Below are 21,530 nucleotides of genomic sequence, written 5' to 3'. Positions count from 1 at the left end.
AAATCAGAACTTGTTTGAATAAAGTCATTTAAGTATATATAGTTCAACCAAGAAAAAAAAGTTGAAATAAAAAGTTGAAATTCTTATAAAAAGATTTGTAGATTGTTGCGTATATATGCGTATATAAGTTTTGATTTGACACTTTTTTTTCTGTGTATGTACATTTAGTTTCCTAAGCGTTTCTCGAAGTGAGAACTGGAAGAACGAAATCGCGCTGTTTGACACTTTTTGTGCGAACTTTTGCAACCGCCTTCGGCTTCAAATTGAAAGGAATTAGTAATGCAGAGTTTAATTTGGCAATTTATATCGCTGCAGCGAGATATAAGCGTATATAAGCACTCGCTCGCACACACGAAATAAGAGGAGAAATGTTTAACGAAACTTAACATTTAATAAGCATAACACATAAATTATATCTATATATGCATATACATATATTAATAATTGTATAAATATTAATTAATATATATTATAAATGTTTATATTATGTATTATATTATATTATGTGTTACATACAAATAAATTAATACATAAATTAATATCTATTAGTTAATATATATACCCTATTATTGTACAAAAATATTATTATACAAAACCTTTAGACATAAATATATTTTTTCAGGTAAAATCCCGCCACATTTTTGCAAATATCCGTGGAGTTCTGTTTATCTCAGACGTTTCAGTAAAAAGTTGAATCGATTAATGTCTATCGAAATCACATATAAAAACATGAGATAAATATAAACTATTTGTCGTGACATACATACTTCGTTGGAACGTTTTACATAAACTCACGATGAAAACGTGCTCCGATGCAGGTAACCTCGAAAGGACGATCTCTCGAATTTCACTGTGACATCAACGAAATATTCCTCTTTCTTTTTTTTCTGCTGGAAAGGGATAGAGAAAGATGGGAATGAACCGTACTGTAAATGTATACACGCAAATTAAATTACTTGCTCAGTGAAATCGGGCAAGATGCGACAGCGACTGTCTCATCGATACGTCGGGTTCGTGATTTAATTCTTTTTTCACGCAAGGCAAAAAATAATCGACAAATAAAAAGAAATGATATACGTACAATGTGCAAAACTTAATATAAATTTTTTTAAAATAATTTATTATTAATCAATATCTTTAAAACAGATCGGAAATATATCAGAGATTTAAAGAGGTATTCCGAATTTCTCATATAGTTGTCTTCACTTCTTCCCCTTTTGTTGATAGCCACTCTCTTTTATTCTTTCAACGCATATTCTCCAATAATAAAATGAAATATTAATTATCTACAAGTTTATGCTTAATAATGCATAAATTTTTATCGTTATTTTATTGAATCTCGACGAAAGTCACTGAAAGGAAAAGGAAAGAGGACTTCTTTCTCTGTCTCCTTATAACACTTTCACTACAGTTCCCGTGATTGTCGTCTTCGCAGTTCAACTTGCTATTCCTATGACATTTATTTTTCAATTTTGATAATAGTATTGCAGTTTATAATTATTGCGATTCTTTAGAGAGAAGAGATTCGGATGACTTTTGCACTATAAAATGAGAGTAATTTTCGAAGGTATTTTAAATGTGTGCAATATTTTGAAAGATATAAAAAGATGAAAGCTAAAAGTCGCTACAACTAATTATTTTTGAATTATTGATAAATATAGAGCAATTTAGCGGAAAACCATATTAAAGCAATAACATAATTTTTACTAATTTTTTTTTAAATTTATAATTACTATTATTAGTTAATATTATTAGTATATAATATTATGTAATAATTATTAATTATTACAATTCGCGACAATATTTAATTTTTGTCCAACGCGGCTTTTTAACTATTTTTTACTTTTATCCCATGCAGAATTGTACTGCGCGGATGTAAAAAAATGATACTTTCGATCAAAACGAATAATGCATAAGTAAATGCGAAAGTGCCCTAAATATAAATGGGTAATACACGATGCATTAAAGTTCAAAGGTCTGGGTACGTACTCATAAAGTCACGAGCGTACAGCTGTCTTGCTTTTACAATGTGCCGCTTCTATCTTGAATTTTTCTATGCTCACTTTCTATGTTTTCCCATTTGTTCCCTCGGAGTTCGTATTTTTGTTGATGCAACAGAATGCGATGCGTGAAAATCATCCGAACAATAATTGAATGAATGAATAATGCTGCGAGTCATACGTAATTCTCAGCATATACAACATATGACAACCGGTTGTCATCAACTGTCAATTCTCAACACTCTTAACCTTTAGTCTTTTATTTTTCAATCTTCAACTTTCGAACTCTCGGCTCTCAAGTCCTGACTCCAAATTTCCGCCTCTCAACTACCTGCTATTTATTGTCTAGTCTCAGCTCCCGCCTCTTTAACTAATCGGGCACTCGATTTCTACAGAGAAATCTCTCCCGGCAACCGGCGATTATATATGTATGAGTGCGGAGGTCTACGAGTGCTTTTCGACTGGCTTCTTTTTCCCAAAGGTCAAGGTCACGACGTGACATCGCACCTCCTCCGTAACACCTGTACTTGGATGAAGACACGTCCACATATCCCACTTACTGTGTCCCCGTTCAAGCGTAGTTTACTAAATTTTAATTGAGCAAATTGAATCTTCTGTTTATCTGGATAAAAACACTGAAAGAGACAGAAAAGGATGTGAGTAATATACAGAAATTGATTATTGAAAAAAGCATTATTTTGTAAAAAAAAAACACGTCTTGTTAAAAAATGATCTCGTACAGTATTAATATATTAAAATGCTCTTAATTTCTATTTAAATTTTTGTAAAAAAAAATCTCCAATTATAATACATTAAAATTCTCCACTGATTAACATTTCCTCCGTATTATTAACAGTTTTCGCAATCAGTTGTACGGGTACAAGATGCACAAGGTGAGGTGTCAACATTCCTAATTTCGCAACACTCGTAAAAGCGGAAAATATTACGGGGCAGAATATCCGTTCGATGTTCCCGATATCGCGCGCGCCAGCATTGATCGGTTTCCTTGGACGGCATTTATTTGTCTGTGTCGGCGTGTTGCCTTTCTCATCCTCATTACGCCTCCATTCGCTGTCGTTTCTAAGAATTTTTGTGATCTTCAATTGCGATTCGTCCCTCGCCGTTCCTCGAACTGCAACAGTCGACGCGACGTGTCACATCGTTATATCGCATCATACTCTCGGATCTCCTCTCGTTCTCCACGAGTTTTCGCTATAAAGATTTCAGAACAATGGTCGAATAATCTGGTTCGCAAACAATACGATTCTAAATACCAAACATGTATATTGGATTACCCCATAAGTAATATAATTTTTTAGAGATATTTTTTAAATAAAACAAAAAATTTGACATTTTAATCCAAAATATGACTTTTGTCGATCGTGTTCGAAAAGATCGAAAAGATATCTGAGATTGGATAATAATCTCGTGAAATCTCACAATTGAAGTCTTTAGAATTAGAATTATAGCATAAACATTTTTCATCTTACACCGCTTCTCGTGAAGTGTGCTATACTTATATCGTTCTTCTCGCGCAAACAGAAGTATTCGTAACCTTGAAAAATTGCTTTATACGTAAGAATTGAAGACTTTAAAATTAAAAAAAAGAATTAGGCTACGAGACCTAAATTTACGAGAGTGTTCTAAGGTTCAGGACGAGATCATCGATATCATGGGCTAATTTTTGAAATACATTATGCTAGGTACCTACTTCATACATTCTTAATTTTATTACGGCAACACATGAAAGTAGAATTAGCATCATCGCCCGGCATAATTTTACATTATTTTCACCCACTTATCCGCATTCATAAATTTCATTAATTGTAACTTCTGCATTTATTGCGGTCGAATTGCGGTTACGTTAGCCGCGTTCATTGTGAGCTCAAAATTCAACCTCGGTATACTTAAGGGCTGATTATAGGGGGACTCATGTACTCCCGTTATCGCGTACATTATGAGCATAAATCAAGTATAATGGGTGCACCGAAGATGTCTATTATCTCCGGCATCGCTGCCGTGCGAGACGGCTCATGCATAAGTGGCCACCTTCCTCCCTTATACTTCCTCCCGAAACTTCCTTCTCGTTAGGCACGCATCGACTCGCTTGCCCTCTCGCCTCCACCGTGCACCGTGCACCGTGCACCGGCGACTTTGACGCGGCCGAACCGAGCGCATCGCGCTTATTACTTCTCCATCGCTCGGTTGCACCGGCGCGCGACGCGGGCGGCGCGGCGCGACGATTTTGAGCCGAGTGCCGCTTCGCGCGCGAATCCCTCTCTCTCTCTCCCTCTCTCTTTCACACGGCCGCTCGCTCGCTCTCACATTCTCGCTCTCGCTCATAGCGGTGACCAACACGGCGGCACCTCTCGCTTTCACTCGCCGCGTGGTTGTGCAAAGAGGAGGCTATCACGGCACCCGTGACGGGACTCTCAGTATCCACCGGAGAGCCGTTGAAGATACGTGTTTCTTCTCGATGTTATCCGCGCGATCAGTGTAACATCTGAGAGAGAAAGAGAAAGAAAGGCAGAGGGAGAGAAAGAGAGAAAGAGAGAGAGAGAAAAAGAGAGAAAGAGGAGAAAGAAAGAATAAGAGCTTGTGTGAGAGAGCGAACGGGAGAATTTTCGCCGAATTACATCTTCGTGCCGCGCGCTGCCGAAAGCGACAGCGAGGAACGTGCGGGACCGCGGCGTGCGCGGGAAAAGGCACGCGATTATAAGAGCGAAGACACAGACGAGAGCGAGTCGAAAGGGTGACAGAAATGGTGACAGTCGGCTGGCTCAGGTAAGAGCTCAGATTATTCATTAAACTATCATCGAGAAAACGAAGATTCTCTCCGGACTATTGATTTCTCACGTTTGTGGATCAACCACGATCAACATATACGTAACTTAAACTTGAAATTAAATCTATGTCGTCGCGATTAAATCGCGAGGTTTCTTTTTCATCTGAGAAAAAAAAATGAAGAAAATTGTTCTTTCACCGGAAGAAGCGCGGAGTCAAGGGTTCATCGATAGCCGGTTACGTGGGAGATGATTAGTATGAGTTAACGCTTGTCACGATGATAGCTAAGTGTTCCGCACAAAGCGTGTAAAAGTAACTTTCTAACAGCCAAACGGTACTTCATCCTTCATCATGCATTTGCTGAATTAAGGAGTCTGTTAAACTTCGGCACACAGTCCTTTCGTTCTTATTCAATTGAATGCGCGCTTCACGCGATGCATCCGCAATAGACATCAATGTATTCACAACGAACTCTGAGGAACAAATCGTGAAGTAACGTACAGCTGAGGTAAATTTAAATAAATATCTTCAGTTTATGCGTTACGCTAAAAAAAAAGAACCGATGTGCAAGAAGCAAGTGAGAGATAGCGCCCGCATGTGGTATGGAGGTCGCTTATGACAAAGTGATAATTTTGTTTCATAATTTCTGATAAATGTTTATCTTCGTTCAACATCGTATTTTTTTAAATTTATTTTTTATTACAATTGTAAGCAGAAAGCCTCTCACTCGTCCGAGATTTTTCTTGAATTACTTCCGGTTAAATCCATTTACGTTCAATGTACGGCCACATGCCGCGATCGCTCACTCGATTAATCTATGATAAACAGTGAAGTCATGAACGTAGTTGTGTTTTCCGTCTTACTGATGAGTGCTCGATTGCTCATCGCAAATTATTCCGAGAAGATCAACATTTCTATTATGTAACTCACACACGGAAACACCTATATATTTAATTGCCCTGTTCTACATATCGATCGATATTTCGTTTTCTTGGTATTTTATGATTATTAGTATCATCAATTTTTCACAATACAGAAAACTAACAAAAATATCAAAATTTCATATCTCGAATATCTCACTAATTATGGCAATGAAAGTGAGGTCGATGGAACTCAGAATACTACGTTCGAACGTAGACCGAAGATCCAAGTAGTGCAGGTCTCTAATTAATCAGACGCGTTCGTATTCGTCGTCAAACATTATCTCGCGCACGGGGATGCATTTCTAACTAAAACGATCTTGGGATCCTACGTATTTTAGTATCTGAGATATCGATGATTCAAAATTTATCAAGATTTAATAAGTGAACGCGGAATTTAAACGGAGTGTGAACGGAGTTTAAAGAGTAGCGGGTAAGGATCTCTTATCTGATTAACTGAAGGGGTTTTGGAATTCGCATAATTAATTTAAATTAATTAGCCGTTTTATTCCAAGGAAGTAATAGTTCTGACATTCTACGATCCTGAGAAATCTCAGAATTTCCGACGATTCAAGAACCTGAAAACTTTAAATTTAAATAGTTCACGATAAAATTATCGTAAATTAAGAATTTGCGAGATACTCAGAAAACCTTGAATTCCAGAGTTAAGTACGATGCGTTAGATAAATACGAAGAAATATGCAGAATATTTGTAGGCCAATCGGGGTCCTGCGTTGTATCGCAAGTATACGATACGCCATGGTAGTTCTAATGATATACATGGATATAAATCAAAGATATTAACTTACACACTTCTGAAAATTACAGAGTCGTTGGCAATATAAGAGAGAATTAGCTTACATTAGAGTAATAATGGTACGTCTGTGCATGTCGGACACAATTATAGTAACACTCTTTCTCTTGCGCAATATATGTTTTTTATCAGTACTCGTAAATACATAGCGCACAACAAAGGGAGATTCGATGCAGTCGAGTAAAAACTGTCGTTAATATTTTTACGCTGTCGTATCATGCAATACTAAGTGCCGTAAAATGAGGTTAGCAGTGTTAATAATTTTATATTAAGTGAGAAAATTTCGCTTATTCAATGCCGGGAGAATTAATTGATAAGTAACAAGAATTTCGTGTAAACATGAACCGGTGGTAGAAATTTATCTTGCCGGGTATCTTTACGCTCTGTAAAACAAGATTATTCTTGTTGATGTAATAATTTATATCGTTATTTTGTACGTTTCTAGATACGTGACGATTTAACACATGGAATAATATTTTATTAATGTTTCTCTATAAAATATTATATTAGTATTTTATTAATATAATAATAAAAGTATTAATTATTTTATAAAATATACAATACATAACGGTCATAACAAATTGATTAACATTACTTAACATTGATTTGTATTAAATATCGTGATGTGGCGAACCGTAAAGTCGAGCATAATTAAACCGGATAAATTATGGCCTGGCGGTAAATCTTTCAGCCGTGTAATTATAGAATCGACGCTTTTACGCTTCGCTAGCAAACATGCCATATTACTCTCTTCGTCATCGAAGAGGCACAAAATGCATAGAAAAAGAAAGGAAAAGAATGCTACTAAGTTTTTCTGATTGTAATTGAAAGAGGCTGAATGTCTCACAATCGACTTTATTCTGCATTTTTCGTCTAAAACTTTCTCTCAATTGCGTTAAGTGCCATTATTTAGAATATTTTATGTGACAGATTATATACGCGATATTTTATAATTATGCTTCAGTTTAGAGAATAACTCTTTGTTACTTCTTCTTTTAAAATAATATATATATCTATATATATATGTCAGTTTAACGATAAGACAAAGTAAAAAATGCTTAAAACAGAATGGTAAATCTTTTGCAGAACTTTTTAGAAAAGAGATATGATTCTGTGACACTGCATATAATTTGTTATTTTTGGCTCTTTTAGATGACAAAAAGTTTTTTACTCGATTGCTTTTTATTCACTCATAGACGATTGTATATGTATGTGTGTATGTTTGTATGTGCGTGATGCGTATATTATTACAGATAGAAAGTTACAATTACGTTTGAGGTCGCTTATTAATGTTGTTCTTATTCCTACTGCAGTTGTAAACATAACTGTTATTTCCATGTGGAATCTCATGTGGCAACTAGTAATGATATTTTATTGCATAAATAACGTTAAGTATTATTTGCCACAAAGTTCCATTCCTTGCGGTCTACCAGACGGAGAATCTCTTTTGCTGCATCGCTAAGATAAATCATGTACTTCTTTCCTGTCAGCTTAAAATTCAGAAAAGATATATCAGGCATGCGTATGTCAACGAATGCTTTAATGTTTTCTCCTACTAGTAGCAAAAGTATCGTTATGTGTACTAAGAGAGCAGTGAGTCGTATATATTTTGCATAGAAGAGGAAGGAGAAAGCATCATGGAAATTATGAAACTAGCTAACTCTTCTTGCTGGCTTTTACTGAAAATTATACATATTAAATTTATTAATAATATATATTTATATTTTTTTGTAATATTTATTAAATATATATTAATAATATTCAAATATAACATATATTAAAAATATAATTAATATTAGATTATCGTACTAAAAATAAATAATTAATTGCTTGATTGTTGAAATAAAAATAAATAAATGTCGAAAAATTCGAATTTTTATAATCACGTAACACATTATAAATCTTATTTTTATATATTTTATTCACAAATATATTTATAGAACTAAAATTTGAAATAAAATCTGTGAATTTTACCACACAAATAATGCAATGTATCGTTAAAAGATTGGACAGATATACAGTAATCGTTTTTATGTTTTTATATAAACAATAATCGTTTTTATGCAAACAGCATCATGTGAATCATGCACTTTCTCTCTCTTTTGAAGCTACCGGTAATGAGTTCTCTCCAGTGCATTATAATCTTGTCTACGTCTACGTTCAGAATAAATCTCGCGTAATAAGAAAAGTTATGCAGAAAGTGAGACACATTGTCCACTTGCACGGCTGTTTAAAACATCCGTTTTCTCACCTCGATCACCGGATGTGATTGATACGCTATAAACGCGCTGATATTCAGGAACGCGTTTAAATAAAACGACATCCCGCAACATTATCCTCATTATTTTTCTTCCTTACGTCTATTTTAAATCACGGCTAGTAAAAAGTACGTTTAATAGAAGAGACAGACAATTGTTTTTTTATGTGTACGTGTGGAATAATTTTTTTAATACTAATTTTCTTCTTAAAAATTTGATTTTATTACGTCATCGTCAATGTCGACGAAGCGATAAATTTTTCATTTACACACTATTTGACTTTTGAGTAAAATTTTTATTTTTCCGCAGTTCGGCTCCAATATATATGATCATCCGTTTAATCAGATCAAAAATTCGCGAGAAAAAGCGGTAACGCGTTCAATGGCGTTCGTCCTTTCTCGTGCCGGCTATTTGACGTGCAAAAGATGCAATCGTAATAATCACCTTCGCGTCTCAGGCCTCGGTCGCGATGCAAGCTGCATTTACGCAATCATAGACACCTACGAAGTTCTCGATCAATTGACGAGAGACATACACGCGCGCGCGCGAGTAGCTACTTTCTAAAACACGAGGAAGAGCCCAGCGCGGTAGCGAGAGAGCACGAGATTCACTTTTCAATAGTATCTTTATTTTATAGAAAGTGTAAAGCGTTCTCCGCTACCGAATAATTGTAATATATAAACCAGCATTTTTATTACTCAATCCTCACACATTTCGTGCACATCCGATCGGACCCAGGATCGGCGATTCATCAGCAATTGGCCGTTCGTTTATAAATCGCATCCTCGGGATGAAAGTCCACGCGATATGCGAATTTCGAAAGTTTCTCTCCCTTGCTCCTGTATCGAACTCGTACGCGGATGTTCCCGTAGCCGTAAGGCGCGGACGTGCCTTATTAATTGCCGGATGAGGTATTGTGTGCCGCGCTCATGAGATAGAAAACCATGAGCAATCGCAAATGCCCATGTTCAATTGCCTTCCCAGTGATGAATCCGTCCTTCGAGGGGCCGCGTGCATAGTTTCCTTTTTTGGATTCTCGTTTATGTGAATACGTGTCTAAGATAGGCAAAAGAAGTATAAAAGAGTACAATATTCTATCATTCGAAATTACAATATACGCACAATAAAACGTGAATGGAAATCTCTCTTTATATAAAATTTATTTTGAGATGAGAAATCTTAATTAACTGGATATACCTAAATAAAGCAAAAATTCTATATAAATAATTTTGGAGTGTGTTCCAACAAAATTTCAGTTTCCCTGCAATTTTTATATATACGGATTCTTCATTAGTACATATTTTTTTGAAACTTAGACTAATAATTCTTTTACAATTTTGAAATCTGTTTTTGATTTTTCAGTCATATGACATTATCGTTTTATATTTTGTATAACAAGCTCGGGAAATATAAAATGGCAAAAAATACTTTGTTCCCACGGTCAATGTTCTGGAGGTCTCAAATTTTATGTTATATTTTATGTTATAATTTTATTTATATTATTTTTTATACACATTGTTAACTCCAAACAGAACTGAGAAAGTAACGATAACATATCCGATATGATGTTACTAACATCATCTATAGAGGTACTGTACACAGTATACAGGTGCAAGGTCAGTGATACCTTTCCGTTGCACTAACCTATCACGATCCGGATTAAAAGCCGTTTATCTCGCAAACGAATCATAGGTCACTCTTCTCGCAGAGCGCACTAACACAAACAAGCACACACACACTCATCCGCACACACCCTCAGTAAGCATTAAGTCGGCTATTAATAAGGTTCTTCAGCCTATTGTGCTTGGAAACATTTCATAACATAATTATAACAGTTTCTATTAGATTCTACTCCATTGAAATCGATTAAATTATATTAAAATAATAATAATAATAATAAGATGACGAATGAACGAAAGATTGCGTGTACACTATATAAGTTTATGTAAAAATACAAAACAGTGTATTCTCTAAAAAAAAATATCACTTTCTCTGGAATTTCAAAGATCATAGCCTTGGTTTTCGCGTTAAATGGCACAAATACGTACATATTGAAAAAGTATGCAAACGTTAAAGACTTCAACAAACGTTTGAAACTAATAATCAACTTAACTGTCACTCGTGAATATCGAGAATGTACTAAGCTCGGGAAAACTGCGATATTAATCTGACTTAAATGTACGCAAGCGTAATTAGAAATTATTCATTAAGAAGCCAACATTTATAGTCAACAACCAACAATTATAGTCAACATGATTACTAATTACTAATTATTATTTTTTAAGGAAATGCTTGTAGCATGTTAAGTTGATTATAAGTCGATAAGTTCTTTCTCTAATTAGATCAACAATGTTAATAACAGCGTGTGTGTGGCAATTATTAACAAAATAGAAAATATTCTATTCAAAATAATTATTAACTTTTCTGCGGATTATTATTAATTCTATTTTAAATTTATAATTGCGTAATAATATATATTTGTAGATTAACGTTATAAATTAAGATTTTTAATCCACTGACAATAAAATTGCTTAGTTAATTTAAACAGATAATAAATTAAGATAACACAAATTATAATGCTAAATTATTCTATACTGTCTGTACAAACACAAGTTACATCCTTTCCATCGTATATAGAAGTTTAACAATCTATTTTCCACTTTTAACACACTGGCGCTAAGTTTTTACTACTTGTTAGAGTTAGTCGTTCCGTGCAATAAGACGCGAGTTTTCCAGTTGCGAGGCGAGCGGATTTATGGGCTGATCGCGCGCAATAAGGAACAAAGGAACGCGGTGAATCGCGGTGAAGAAGGCTGCTGCGAACTTTTGTATACGGCGACACAAGTCATTAGATCATTGTTGCGCGGGCACGTCCGAGCGATTATCGCGGTGAATGCGGCAGATGTAATCGCGAGTGTCACGATGAGATGACGATGAAATCAAGGAGAGCGGCTTTCTGTTACAAAGTCATCCGTCTCTCATCATATTGTACTCATTGCCAGTTGCAGTACTTTTCCCCCTTTTATATGCAATTTGTTATTAATCGAAAGCTACGGCTTTAGTAAATAATAATCCTTTAACAATACTCACATGGTTCATATCTAATATAGCTATCCATTGTAAACGCACAAATAAAAATACGGTTATTCCGTATTAAATGTGTCACAAATTTAATTTAATTATTTAATTCTGTACACCGTTAAATATTAATAGATGAAATTTAAACCAATATCTTGAGTAAAATAACAATTTTATTATTTTTAACTACCATGTGTGTTGAAATTTATTATTTTAACATAAAACAGTATTATTTTAACTCTATTTAATTCAATTAATATTGTTTCAGTTAAATTAATGATAATGATAGGTACGAGTATTGGCAACCTATAGGAAATAGTTAAAAATGACTCAAATTGAGTATAATTTGATACTACAAATTTAACAGTGTAGATCATTAATAGATACATACAATAGATACTTTATATTATTAAATAGTGTTGCAGTAATCGATGTCTACGCGATCATTATAGAAATGAAGATCCGTTCGATGCTCATTTCTTATCGTTATGCTTTACCAGCTTTACCTGTATTGCAACAATGTTCATTAGACATTGATTGACAGAATATCCTTAAATATCTTTATCGCGACTGTGACCCGTCTTTCGTAAATGTTTATTACGATGGCTAAATGAACGTAATAAAATAGAGAAACCCGAAGACGATGGCAGGATGACGACGTTACTCGTGCCGATTACGGCAGTCCGCGATGTTGTAAGACGAAAGAATTCGTTTAGAAATGTTCGTGCGCGGTCTCGACCTGCAAAACGATCACGTATTCAAACCGAAGTCCTCAATGTCAGCGCGATGAAATTTCTATCAAAGTGTTGAAACGCGCCGACCTTTATCATTGTTTTCTGCTCTGACGAAAGTTGGCAAAGCGAATTCTTTTCTATATTGATCTGCAATTTTTTCAGTCTAAACATATGAAAATTTGGAATCCGTGAAACATATATCGGAATTTCCAGATTTTAGGATTCTTCGCAATTATTCTAAATACTCTTTTTAAATCACGCTATCATGAAAAATTACATTACCTATAATGATAATATACGGCTATATTTTAATAGCATAATTTTGTAATAACGATAAAAATCATGTAAAATACAGTCAAACTTTCCTATTCCAAACTCGTCTGAAAAAAATTTCTTATTTCTTACATAAAAAAAATTAGTTTTTATTTTCGTTCTAATTATTTCTAATAGAACATATATAGAATGAAAATATATGTTTGTTATTCTGTACACTGTCACGTCATTTTTTCATGTGGTCACATAAAAAATGCGAAATAACATAAGAGCAAAGAAAAAAAAAAGAATTAGGGATACGGAGATTGACTTACTGTATTTTTACATAAATTAAGTAAGAAATCTAATTAACGATATTTTCAACTTAGTCCCGGACGAAGATTATCGGATGATCTAGCTTAGATTTTCACTTCCTGGCTCGAAAGAACATAACTCTCGACGTGCGTCCGGTAGAATTTAGCAAATTTGCAAGAGTTGCGTCGTATAATAGTCGTGACGTTATTATGATCCTAAAAGAGATGACCTTCGGATATCATAGGAGCAATTGTACCACGGACAAGCTTTTCTCATGGGGCGAACGTGACGTCGAGATGGTCTCTAGGCGAATGTCCCATTAGCACTTTCACCTGTGTGTATTTCCTCAAGAGGATCGCCGTTACTCCGGCACTTACCATCTCAAAGAATTCGTGGTTAGATTCATTCACAGTGATCCATTTCGTTTCGCATCCGGCAGGAAATCAAACAGTTATTATTACATATCTTGTGGTTAAAAGTAATCTGAATAATCTCAGATGATTAATAATATTATTTATGATATATAATTATAAATATTAATAATATGATTGCGCATATATATATATTATATGTATTATTATATTTAAAAGTATATATTTATATATAATTATATATATATATTTATATATAATTAGTGTATATATTTATATATAAAATTGAAAGATTGTTTAAGAAAACCTACATTTTTATTTATCAGATTTTATTCGTCAGATTCATCAAGTGAATTATTAGATATTATATTTTCCAAATTATATTTATGACAGAATTATAATGTCTAGATATTAAATTTATTTCTTTTATATCATGTTTTGTTTTAAACAAAAACACACACAGAGAGAAAGAGAGAGAGAGAGAGAGAGAGAGAGAGAGAGAGAGAGAGAGAGAGAGAGAGAGAGAGAGAGAGAGAGAGAGAGAGAGATTTACGTAATAGAAATCGGACGATTCTTAGGAGCATGTCTAATTGGGATTCGACTTCTCTCGGTGACACTCGAGCTACCGGCGCACCATGTGCCCCCGCGGAACGATACTTTTCGGAAATATGGCCATCGCCGCCCGAGGCACAAGATCCCGAAGACCCGCGCGCGTATCGGATCCCTGAGAAAGATTTCTCCAGTTCCGTTGACCCACTGACACTGAATTATCATTTGTATATGTGTGCGTGCGCGCCTTATGACTGCGACCTCTTACAGTACGCGCAACGCAAAGCTGTCGGGTCCGCCGTCTGCGTCTGTGTGTTTTATCTCGTAGGGCGACAATGTCATACATTACAACGTCATGTTGTGCAAGGTGATCCATTATTGAGGCTATAATCAGATAATTTTGCGCGAAGGTAAATTATGGTAGTTTCTTGTAATAAATAAAGTATCGATTTCAAGACCGTCGATTTAAAAAATCGAAAAATTAAAAGTTAACTTGAATTCTTCGTCATTTTGCAAAGTAATAAATTTATATTGTTTTATATTCAACGGTACTTTATATGTTTATTTAAATAATATTTTAAAATACATTTTACACTACATCTATTATTTCTTTATAATGAAATTCAATCATTATTCTTAACGTTTTATTTCTCCATATAAAAAGATATTCTAAACATGAGAAAATAAATGGACACATGAGAAATAATAAAAAATATATATATATACGCGTCAATTTTCTTCAATGATTTAAATTAGAGATAGACTGTAAAGAAATCGCGAAGGCTCGACATTATTAAGAGACTCGGGAAGCTGATTCCGGAATCAGTTCTAAGATGAGATGAATAATAAGTCTTAACACTCATCAATCTCTTAATTATATTATTTTTCATGCTAATCATATTATTTTGTACTTGTGTTATCTAACGTATATCCTCCTTATTTCGGTGCATCTTTTTCGATTCCAGACCTCAATTGTGCTTATCCCTAATTTAAATAATGCTTAAAGTACAATAATTGTATAATTACATTATTCTACTATTTCTCCATGCACAGAATTATTCAGAGAATTATGTCGGAGATATTAATGTAGCAAAAAAATACAATATTTTGTTAAACGTGTCTTCAAGATTACGCATGTATATGCTTATACCCTCAATAATATTTCTAGTATTTTGCTTATTTTATAACGTTATCTGTCTATGTGTATTTTGAAATTTTTTTATATATTTATATTATAAATTACACACATTAATCGAAAAAGAAGGAAAAGAAAAACATGTATGTGAGACATGCGAGAGGTGGCTACTCTCTCTTCATCTCAAGCCAGCTGTACAAGCCCGCGGATACAGAAAGGAGGAAGCGCGCGCGGGAGAGATATTTACCTTCTTATCCTAGCAAGGAAATTCTCCTGGACGCACATAGTTTGCTACCTGATCTCGATTAACCTGTAGATGCCCGTTGGGCAGCAAGACAAACATTACGTTCGTTTATCTACGTACGTTATTGTTGAAAGTCTGCGATTCTCAATCATACGGTTCGTGCACATGCATATCCATGTAATAATCTCGCTTCGAGATAACACTTAAAATATATACGCTGGCGTATCTGTCGTTGTTTTACGCGTAGGTGAGAGATAAAAAGTCTTTAGAAAAGTGCCCCACGGCCAATGAGACATTCTTCATGTAAATGAACTTTTCCTCGCTGATCGTTTATCAGATATACAACCGGTGAACCATATGGCGTAAAAGATTGGACGCTTTCTCGCAAATCTGGCATTTCTGGACTTTATTAAATCACGCTAAATTTCATACTCACATTTTGCTTAAAACTTTATTATCTGGTAAATTGTGAATTTTTACTAAGAACCAATTTATTCCAAATTTTCGAATATAGCGCATTGCTCATTTATATAAATTTTATTTTGTATTTTTTTGTTAAAACCGTAAAATGTAAAATATAATTAAGGGTATTATATTAATTATGATAACGTTTTTATTTCGGTTCATGTGATACGTAATAATTGATTAAAATAATTCAAAGTTGCGTGAAAATAAAAATCAACGCTTATTGTTAATGTGCAAGATCGCGAAACCGGAATGAACACCGGTTAAAGCGAGCAAGCGGATTCCCGTGTCGGAAACGCGACGAATTCAATCGGCTTGTTCTTGATCTTTTTTTTCTCTCTCTTTTCCCCTCACAGAGAAAGTACTACCTGAAAGCATTTGCAATGTCGTTATACGCCATATATTTTCACGAATACGATGGACAATCTGGTACCTTTTTGCTTACTTTTTCTTTGATATAATTTATATCGAAATTTTTCGTGGTGGACAAAGGTGTTGTCATTACAAAGAAATATTATTATTAAAAATATATATATACTAATCTTACTAAAATATTAAATATGATTTTTTTCAGAAGAATAAAGTTATTTCGGTTTAATAGTACTCAATCTTGTATTATATGTTATAAATAAATAAATAGAAAAAATACGTTTGTCGCGCAAGTGTAATGTTATTCTTTTCACATATTTTTTGTGATTATTGTTCATATTATTAACTATTTAAAGGGAAAAATGTAATTTAATAAAATTGGTTCTTTATATCTATCTTTTTTATATGTTAAATATAAACTTCAGTCGCGTCACTATTATTAATAGAAATTTATTTTTAACACGTTGTTATTATTATTTCAATAACGCGTTTGTTATATCCTACGAAATAATTTAAAAGATATTTTAATTTTAACAACCCCAGGTGCTTTCCGGTTCTTCGAAAATAGATTTCACGGAAAAATATTTGCACTTTATTTGTGATTGCATTATTTAACAATCATCCTTGAAATTATTTCAATGGTCAGTGATGGTATTCCTCTATTTTGGTTTCAGAGGCAGCCTGGTACTGCTGTGTATATTGGTTATTGTGGTGCCAGCACTACCGTCGACAGTCAGCCAGTTCGATATTTCCGGTAAGCGCACTTTACCGCAGAAAAAAAAGAGCATTACGTCTTGCGTTAATACATTATTCATTCATCTCGTGCGCGACTCTTAGCGAGGTGACGCTAACACTCCGCGGCCTGATTTCGCCATAAACTCGCGTCGCCGCAACGTTTTTCAATCCCTGTCCGCAGCATCCTTGCAAATTGTTTTACATTTTCTTGAAAGAGGAGCTTAGCATGCCTAAAGTATCATTTTCTTTCACGTGCAACGTTGTATTTGTCAAGAAAATTAAGCCGGACGTATTATAACGCCGAGAATGATTTATGCTGACGTGTACGTATGGAGATAATGATAATTATAGTCAATGTATGCACACGCAGAAAATGTGCAATCTCTCTCTATTGGGCGAATAATATATCCGGATTAATAAAATCCGACAAATGTCTGCTTTGCGAAAAGGGTATGCAAGATCGGCATTTTTATCGGCATTTAAAAAGATAACAATTTTCACAGGACAAACTTCAACAGTTTGCACGAAGGCTTGCTTAGAAAAGACACGTATACATTAACGCTTCTTTGCATAGCTACTTTTTTCAATCCTCTCCTTATCTTCTTTTTTATCGATAGCATATATTTGTCAAGTGAAGTAATACGTTTAAAATATTTTGCGGATTATGAAATGGGATAAAATAGCATGCTTTGTTTATTTATTACGAGCATATACCACTTTAATAGGAGAATAAGAAGGAAACCATGACCATTCCGACGATTAACGTATTTTTTACATTTGCATAAATGTAATTGACCAGTATCAACCTTTATAACCGGTGGCGGTATCACCTTTGGACAGGAACGTTGAATAATTTACAAGAAAACGCACGCTGACTAGCCTTGCAATTCTCAGAAATCCTTTAGCGTTTTTCAGGATGTATCCGTCAAATTGGTCTTGCACAAAAGACCACAATTACGTGATTGGCGAAGTAGTAGTATATAATTCTTTTATCAGTTGTTAATCGGCGATAATCTTTACAGTAGTTTCATAAAAAAATAAGAAAATTATCAAGGTGTATGTATGTTGCGTGTATATTGCGTCCTCGCTTTCTGTCTCTCTCTCTGAAATTTCATTAAAATATATATGGAGAGATAAAAGCCATAGTGGTGTAAGTCAAATTTTTCAAGATATTGACTCGTGTGCATAGATGCAATCTATACAATATATAAATTGCATCTATGCACACGAGTCAATATTTTAAAAAATTGGACTTACACCACTATGGCTTTTACCCCTCCATATATACAAATAAAATACTTTGTAAAAATCGATATATATAGGATTATTTTGAAATATTTTCTGTATCGTAGTGATCTACTGATTTTGTCGTTCATTTAGGAGTGAATTGCTGAAATGTTAATTATGTAAGGGAGGAAACGGAGGCTGGCGTTACCAATTTAAAGGAAACGAAGAACAATAGTGAGACTGCTCTCACGTCGGCACGTAAAATCGGCTTATGAGACATTAGAATCGTAACATTGTAAGATTGCATCACGATTTGGGACGGAGGGAATCCTTCGTTAGGGATCTCAGTAAGCGCGATCATTATTTAACCTGTGCCGCGTTACACGTGCTTTCTTTCATTCACGTATCTTTATCTCGTCACGTGTGCACGTGTTTGGCAATCGGTATCACGGCACAGGGATTTTAATTCTGAAGCGATACATGTTTGAAGCATGTATGCCAAGGATTTTTTGTTTACTCTCTGTTCGAAATATGTAAGAAAAATATACAATGCGATAAAAAATTTCTAATTTTTCCACAAAAATGATTATTATTGTTGGTAGAGCAATTCTAATATTTTTAGATATCACTCAATTTTTAAGGAACCAAATTCGTTCAAAATTATAACCGTTGAAATAATTTTTATTTAAAAAGATAAATAATTTTACACTCCTAAATGTCAATGTGCATAACGCGATTTTTATATGTGAATGTGTTAAAAGATATAAATGTTTATAACGGTCTGCACACTTCTTGTTACAGAGTACGTCTACGGGATAGATCATGATTTGCAAGCGAGAGCACGCTCGGCCATCGAGGCGGAGAGATTCGCCTATCGATCGTAAGTTAATCTCTGTTTTCGAAGATACAGATCTCGCTAAAACAGCACTTTGTCACCCGGCCATAAATTCCTGAGAAATGCATCCCGGTGAAAACGCGCGTACTTTCCCAGTCATGCCGCCGCACGATTAACGACCGTAATATATTACGATCCGGTTTATTTTGCTTTTACGAATTCTGACGGCGAAATTTAAAATTTTGCCGAATTAACTTTTATATAATCTGTCTATTTCAATAAGATCCGTGATAGTACAGGAATTCCGAAAGCCACGTATGCGCGCACGCACGTCGTCGAATGTATAATGAAGTCGGGTCACGATCAGATCGGGAGAGAAAAAAAGATACTATTGTGGGCTTCAAGGACAAACGGATCTCTCTCTCTCTCTCCGATCGTCTGTAATTAATGAGAAATTGATTTTCTGGTCCGCGAGATAAAAGAGAATATTCGACTTCGAGAGAATGTTATTTCTCTATTAACATCCAAAACACCATCCATCAAGGATGGTCACACAAATTTTTGGTATTGGTATCTATTACTTTTTTTTAATCTCTCTGAAATATATAAATGAATGAGATTTGTAATCTTATAACAACATGTATATTAGCTCGATGAGAGTCTTAAGGATACTTGTATATTAAAACTGATTTATTAGTTTCTGTTATATACATTTTATATGTTTTATGAGGTCAGACATCCTTATTGGAGTTGATAAATCATTTTAAATCACATGGATTTATATTACGAATGCATATATATACAAAATAAATAATTTCTAAGAATGAAAGAATTGGAACAACTCAAAATATTTTAGCTTACAAACAATATAGCGATAACAATATAAATGATAATAAAGGCGAGTAAAACGTCTATTTTTTTGCATCATGTCAAATAGAAAAGAAAATTAAAAGAATATTAATTTTTGTAAAAATTCATTTTTTGAGTTTGCTCTGTGTATATGCATCTTGCAAAAAATGATTCTGGAGAGAGGAATCCTTTGGATCTAAAAGATTTCGGAAATTTAAAAAATACAATATGCGATGCCGGGTTTTAATTAATGTATCACTATATCGTGGCATCTGCCAGTGATATTCACGGAAATTAGCCATCAGACAGTCGGCGCGCCAACAGTTTGCATAACATTTTTTATTTTTATAACTAAAACATTTATTAACAGCAATTAGCATGAAATCGCTGTAAAGGCGCATGAGAATGCAACCTATTTGCATCGTGGTCAACGTGAAATATAGCGCGATGTCAGATGTTTCATGTAAAATAAAAAAAATGGCGCGCGTTAATATTATAATTTGTAATGCTATACGCGGTAGCTCAGCGATTTCTCTCTCTCGAGAAATTGAACTAAAATCAATATGCATAACGGAAGCTAAAATGTAGACATTGCTGTAAAACTGCCAATATACTAAAGACGAACAGTGTTGACCGTCTTTTCGCAGGAATGTCGTCGATTTTACCAGGAAGGAAATTGATTCCGCCATGACGTTTGCGATTTACTTGCATTTTTCGCGTGCCGGTGACATAAGAACGAAATCGTCCAATTTTTTCTTTTAAATAAACTTTTTCTTTTATAAATAAATTCAAGATTTCTTCTCTCCCCCTCAGGAAATATTATTCTGACGTTATCATCAAATTCCCAAGTATAATTTTCCAAAAGATCAAATGAAACTGGAGATACATTATAAAAATAATTACACATACGTTGTATATATTCTTATATTTTAAATCCTTCAATAATAAAAAAAAATATGATCGATATAGATTGATCAAGAAAGTAGCCTGTGTTTATCCGTTTCCAAATAGAAAAGCGCCGTTTGCAGCGGAAGTAACTCGTGTATCAACAGTTTTATTAGTTTCCTTTTGTCGACGAGAATGGATTTCTCGTTTATTGACTCGATCGACAAGTTGTCGCACGTGCTTCGACGAGCTGGCGACATTAGAGAACGACAATGATGACGACGGCCGATCATGGCCACGTGTACACATATGACATATCTCGCAATGTTCGTGCACGCCTCCTCCCGTGACCAGCAGCCTTCTCGAGGTCGAGGAAAGGGAATAGCGGCCGGCAATGGTTGCACGAGAAATCTTCCTCGTGACTGAAATGCCGATGCCGGATCGGTCGACATCGCCGGCTCTTTTCCTCGGCCATGAAAGTAAAAGCGCGCGCCGTGCGCGAGAAAAAGGGGGAAATGGAGCAGGAAGGACGCGTTCGCGGCTTCTAGCGGAACTGGATTCCGTTCTACCACATCGAGCGAAAGGAAGCGTGTATAGATAGCGAGATCCGCGACGCGAGGAAGAAGAAACAAGTCTTGCCAGCGGGCAGCAAAACCTACATGCTTTACACCGCCGTGACAAATATCGTGATTATTATAGAATTTTTACGAG

The 21,530-nt window shown here is 34.6% G+C and overlaps 1 protein-coding gene across 2 annotated transcripts in view; it reads left to right on the top strand.

The window, feature by feature from the left end:
• The first annotated feature begins 4,374 nt into the window (after positions 1-4,374).
• The window catches only part of LOC139768763 (uncharacterized), a 28,493-nt gene continuing 11,337 nt past the window's right edge, over positions 4,375-21,530 (top strand). The window contains exons 1-3 of one of the 2 annotated variants that reach the window (XM_071699284.1): positions 4,375-4,784; positions 16,963-17,042; positions 19,052-19,130. In XM_071699284.1, the coding sequence (XP_071555385.1) occupies positions 4,762-4,784; positions 16,963-17,042; positions 19,052-19,130 (182 nt within the window). In that variant the 5' untranslated portion in view covers positions 4,375-4,761. Of the gene's footprint in view, positions 4,785-16,936; positions 17,043-19,051; positions 19,131-21,530 lie in introns of those variants that run through there. The other variant, XM_071699283.1, reaches the window with a different exon arrangement.

The sequence above is a fragment of the Temnothorax nylanderi genome, unplaced genomic scaffold, assembly GCF_030848795.1.
Source record: "Temnothorax nylanderi isolate EJ_2023f unplaced genomic scaffold, tnyl_v1.0 TNYL_tig0018_pilon, whole genome shotgun sequence".
Taxonomy (NCBI): Eukaryota; Metazoa; Arthropoda; class Insecta; order Hymenoptera; family Formicidae; genus Temnothorax; species Temnothorax nylanderi.
The sequence above is the reverse complement of the archived record's forward strand: the minus strand, read 5'-3'. Positions and strand labels throughout refer to the sequence as shown.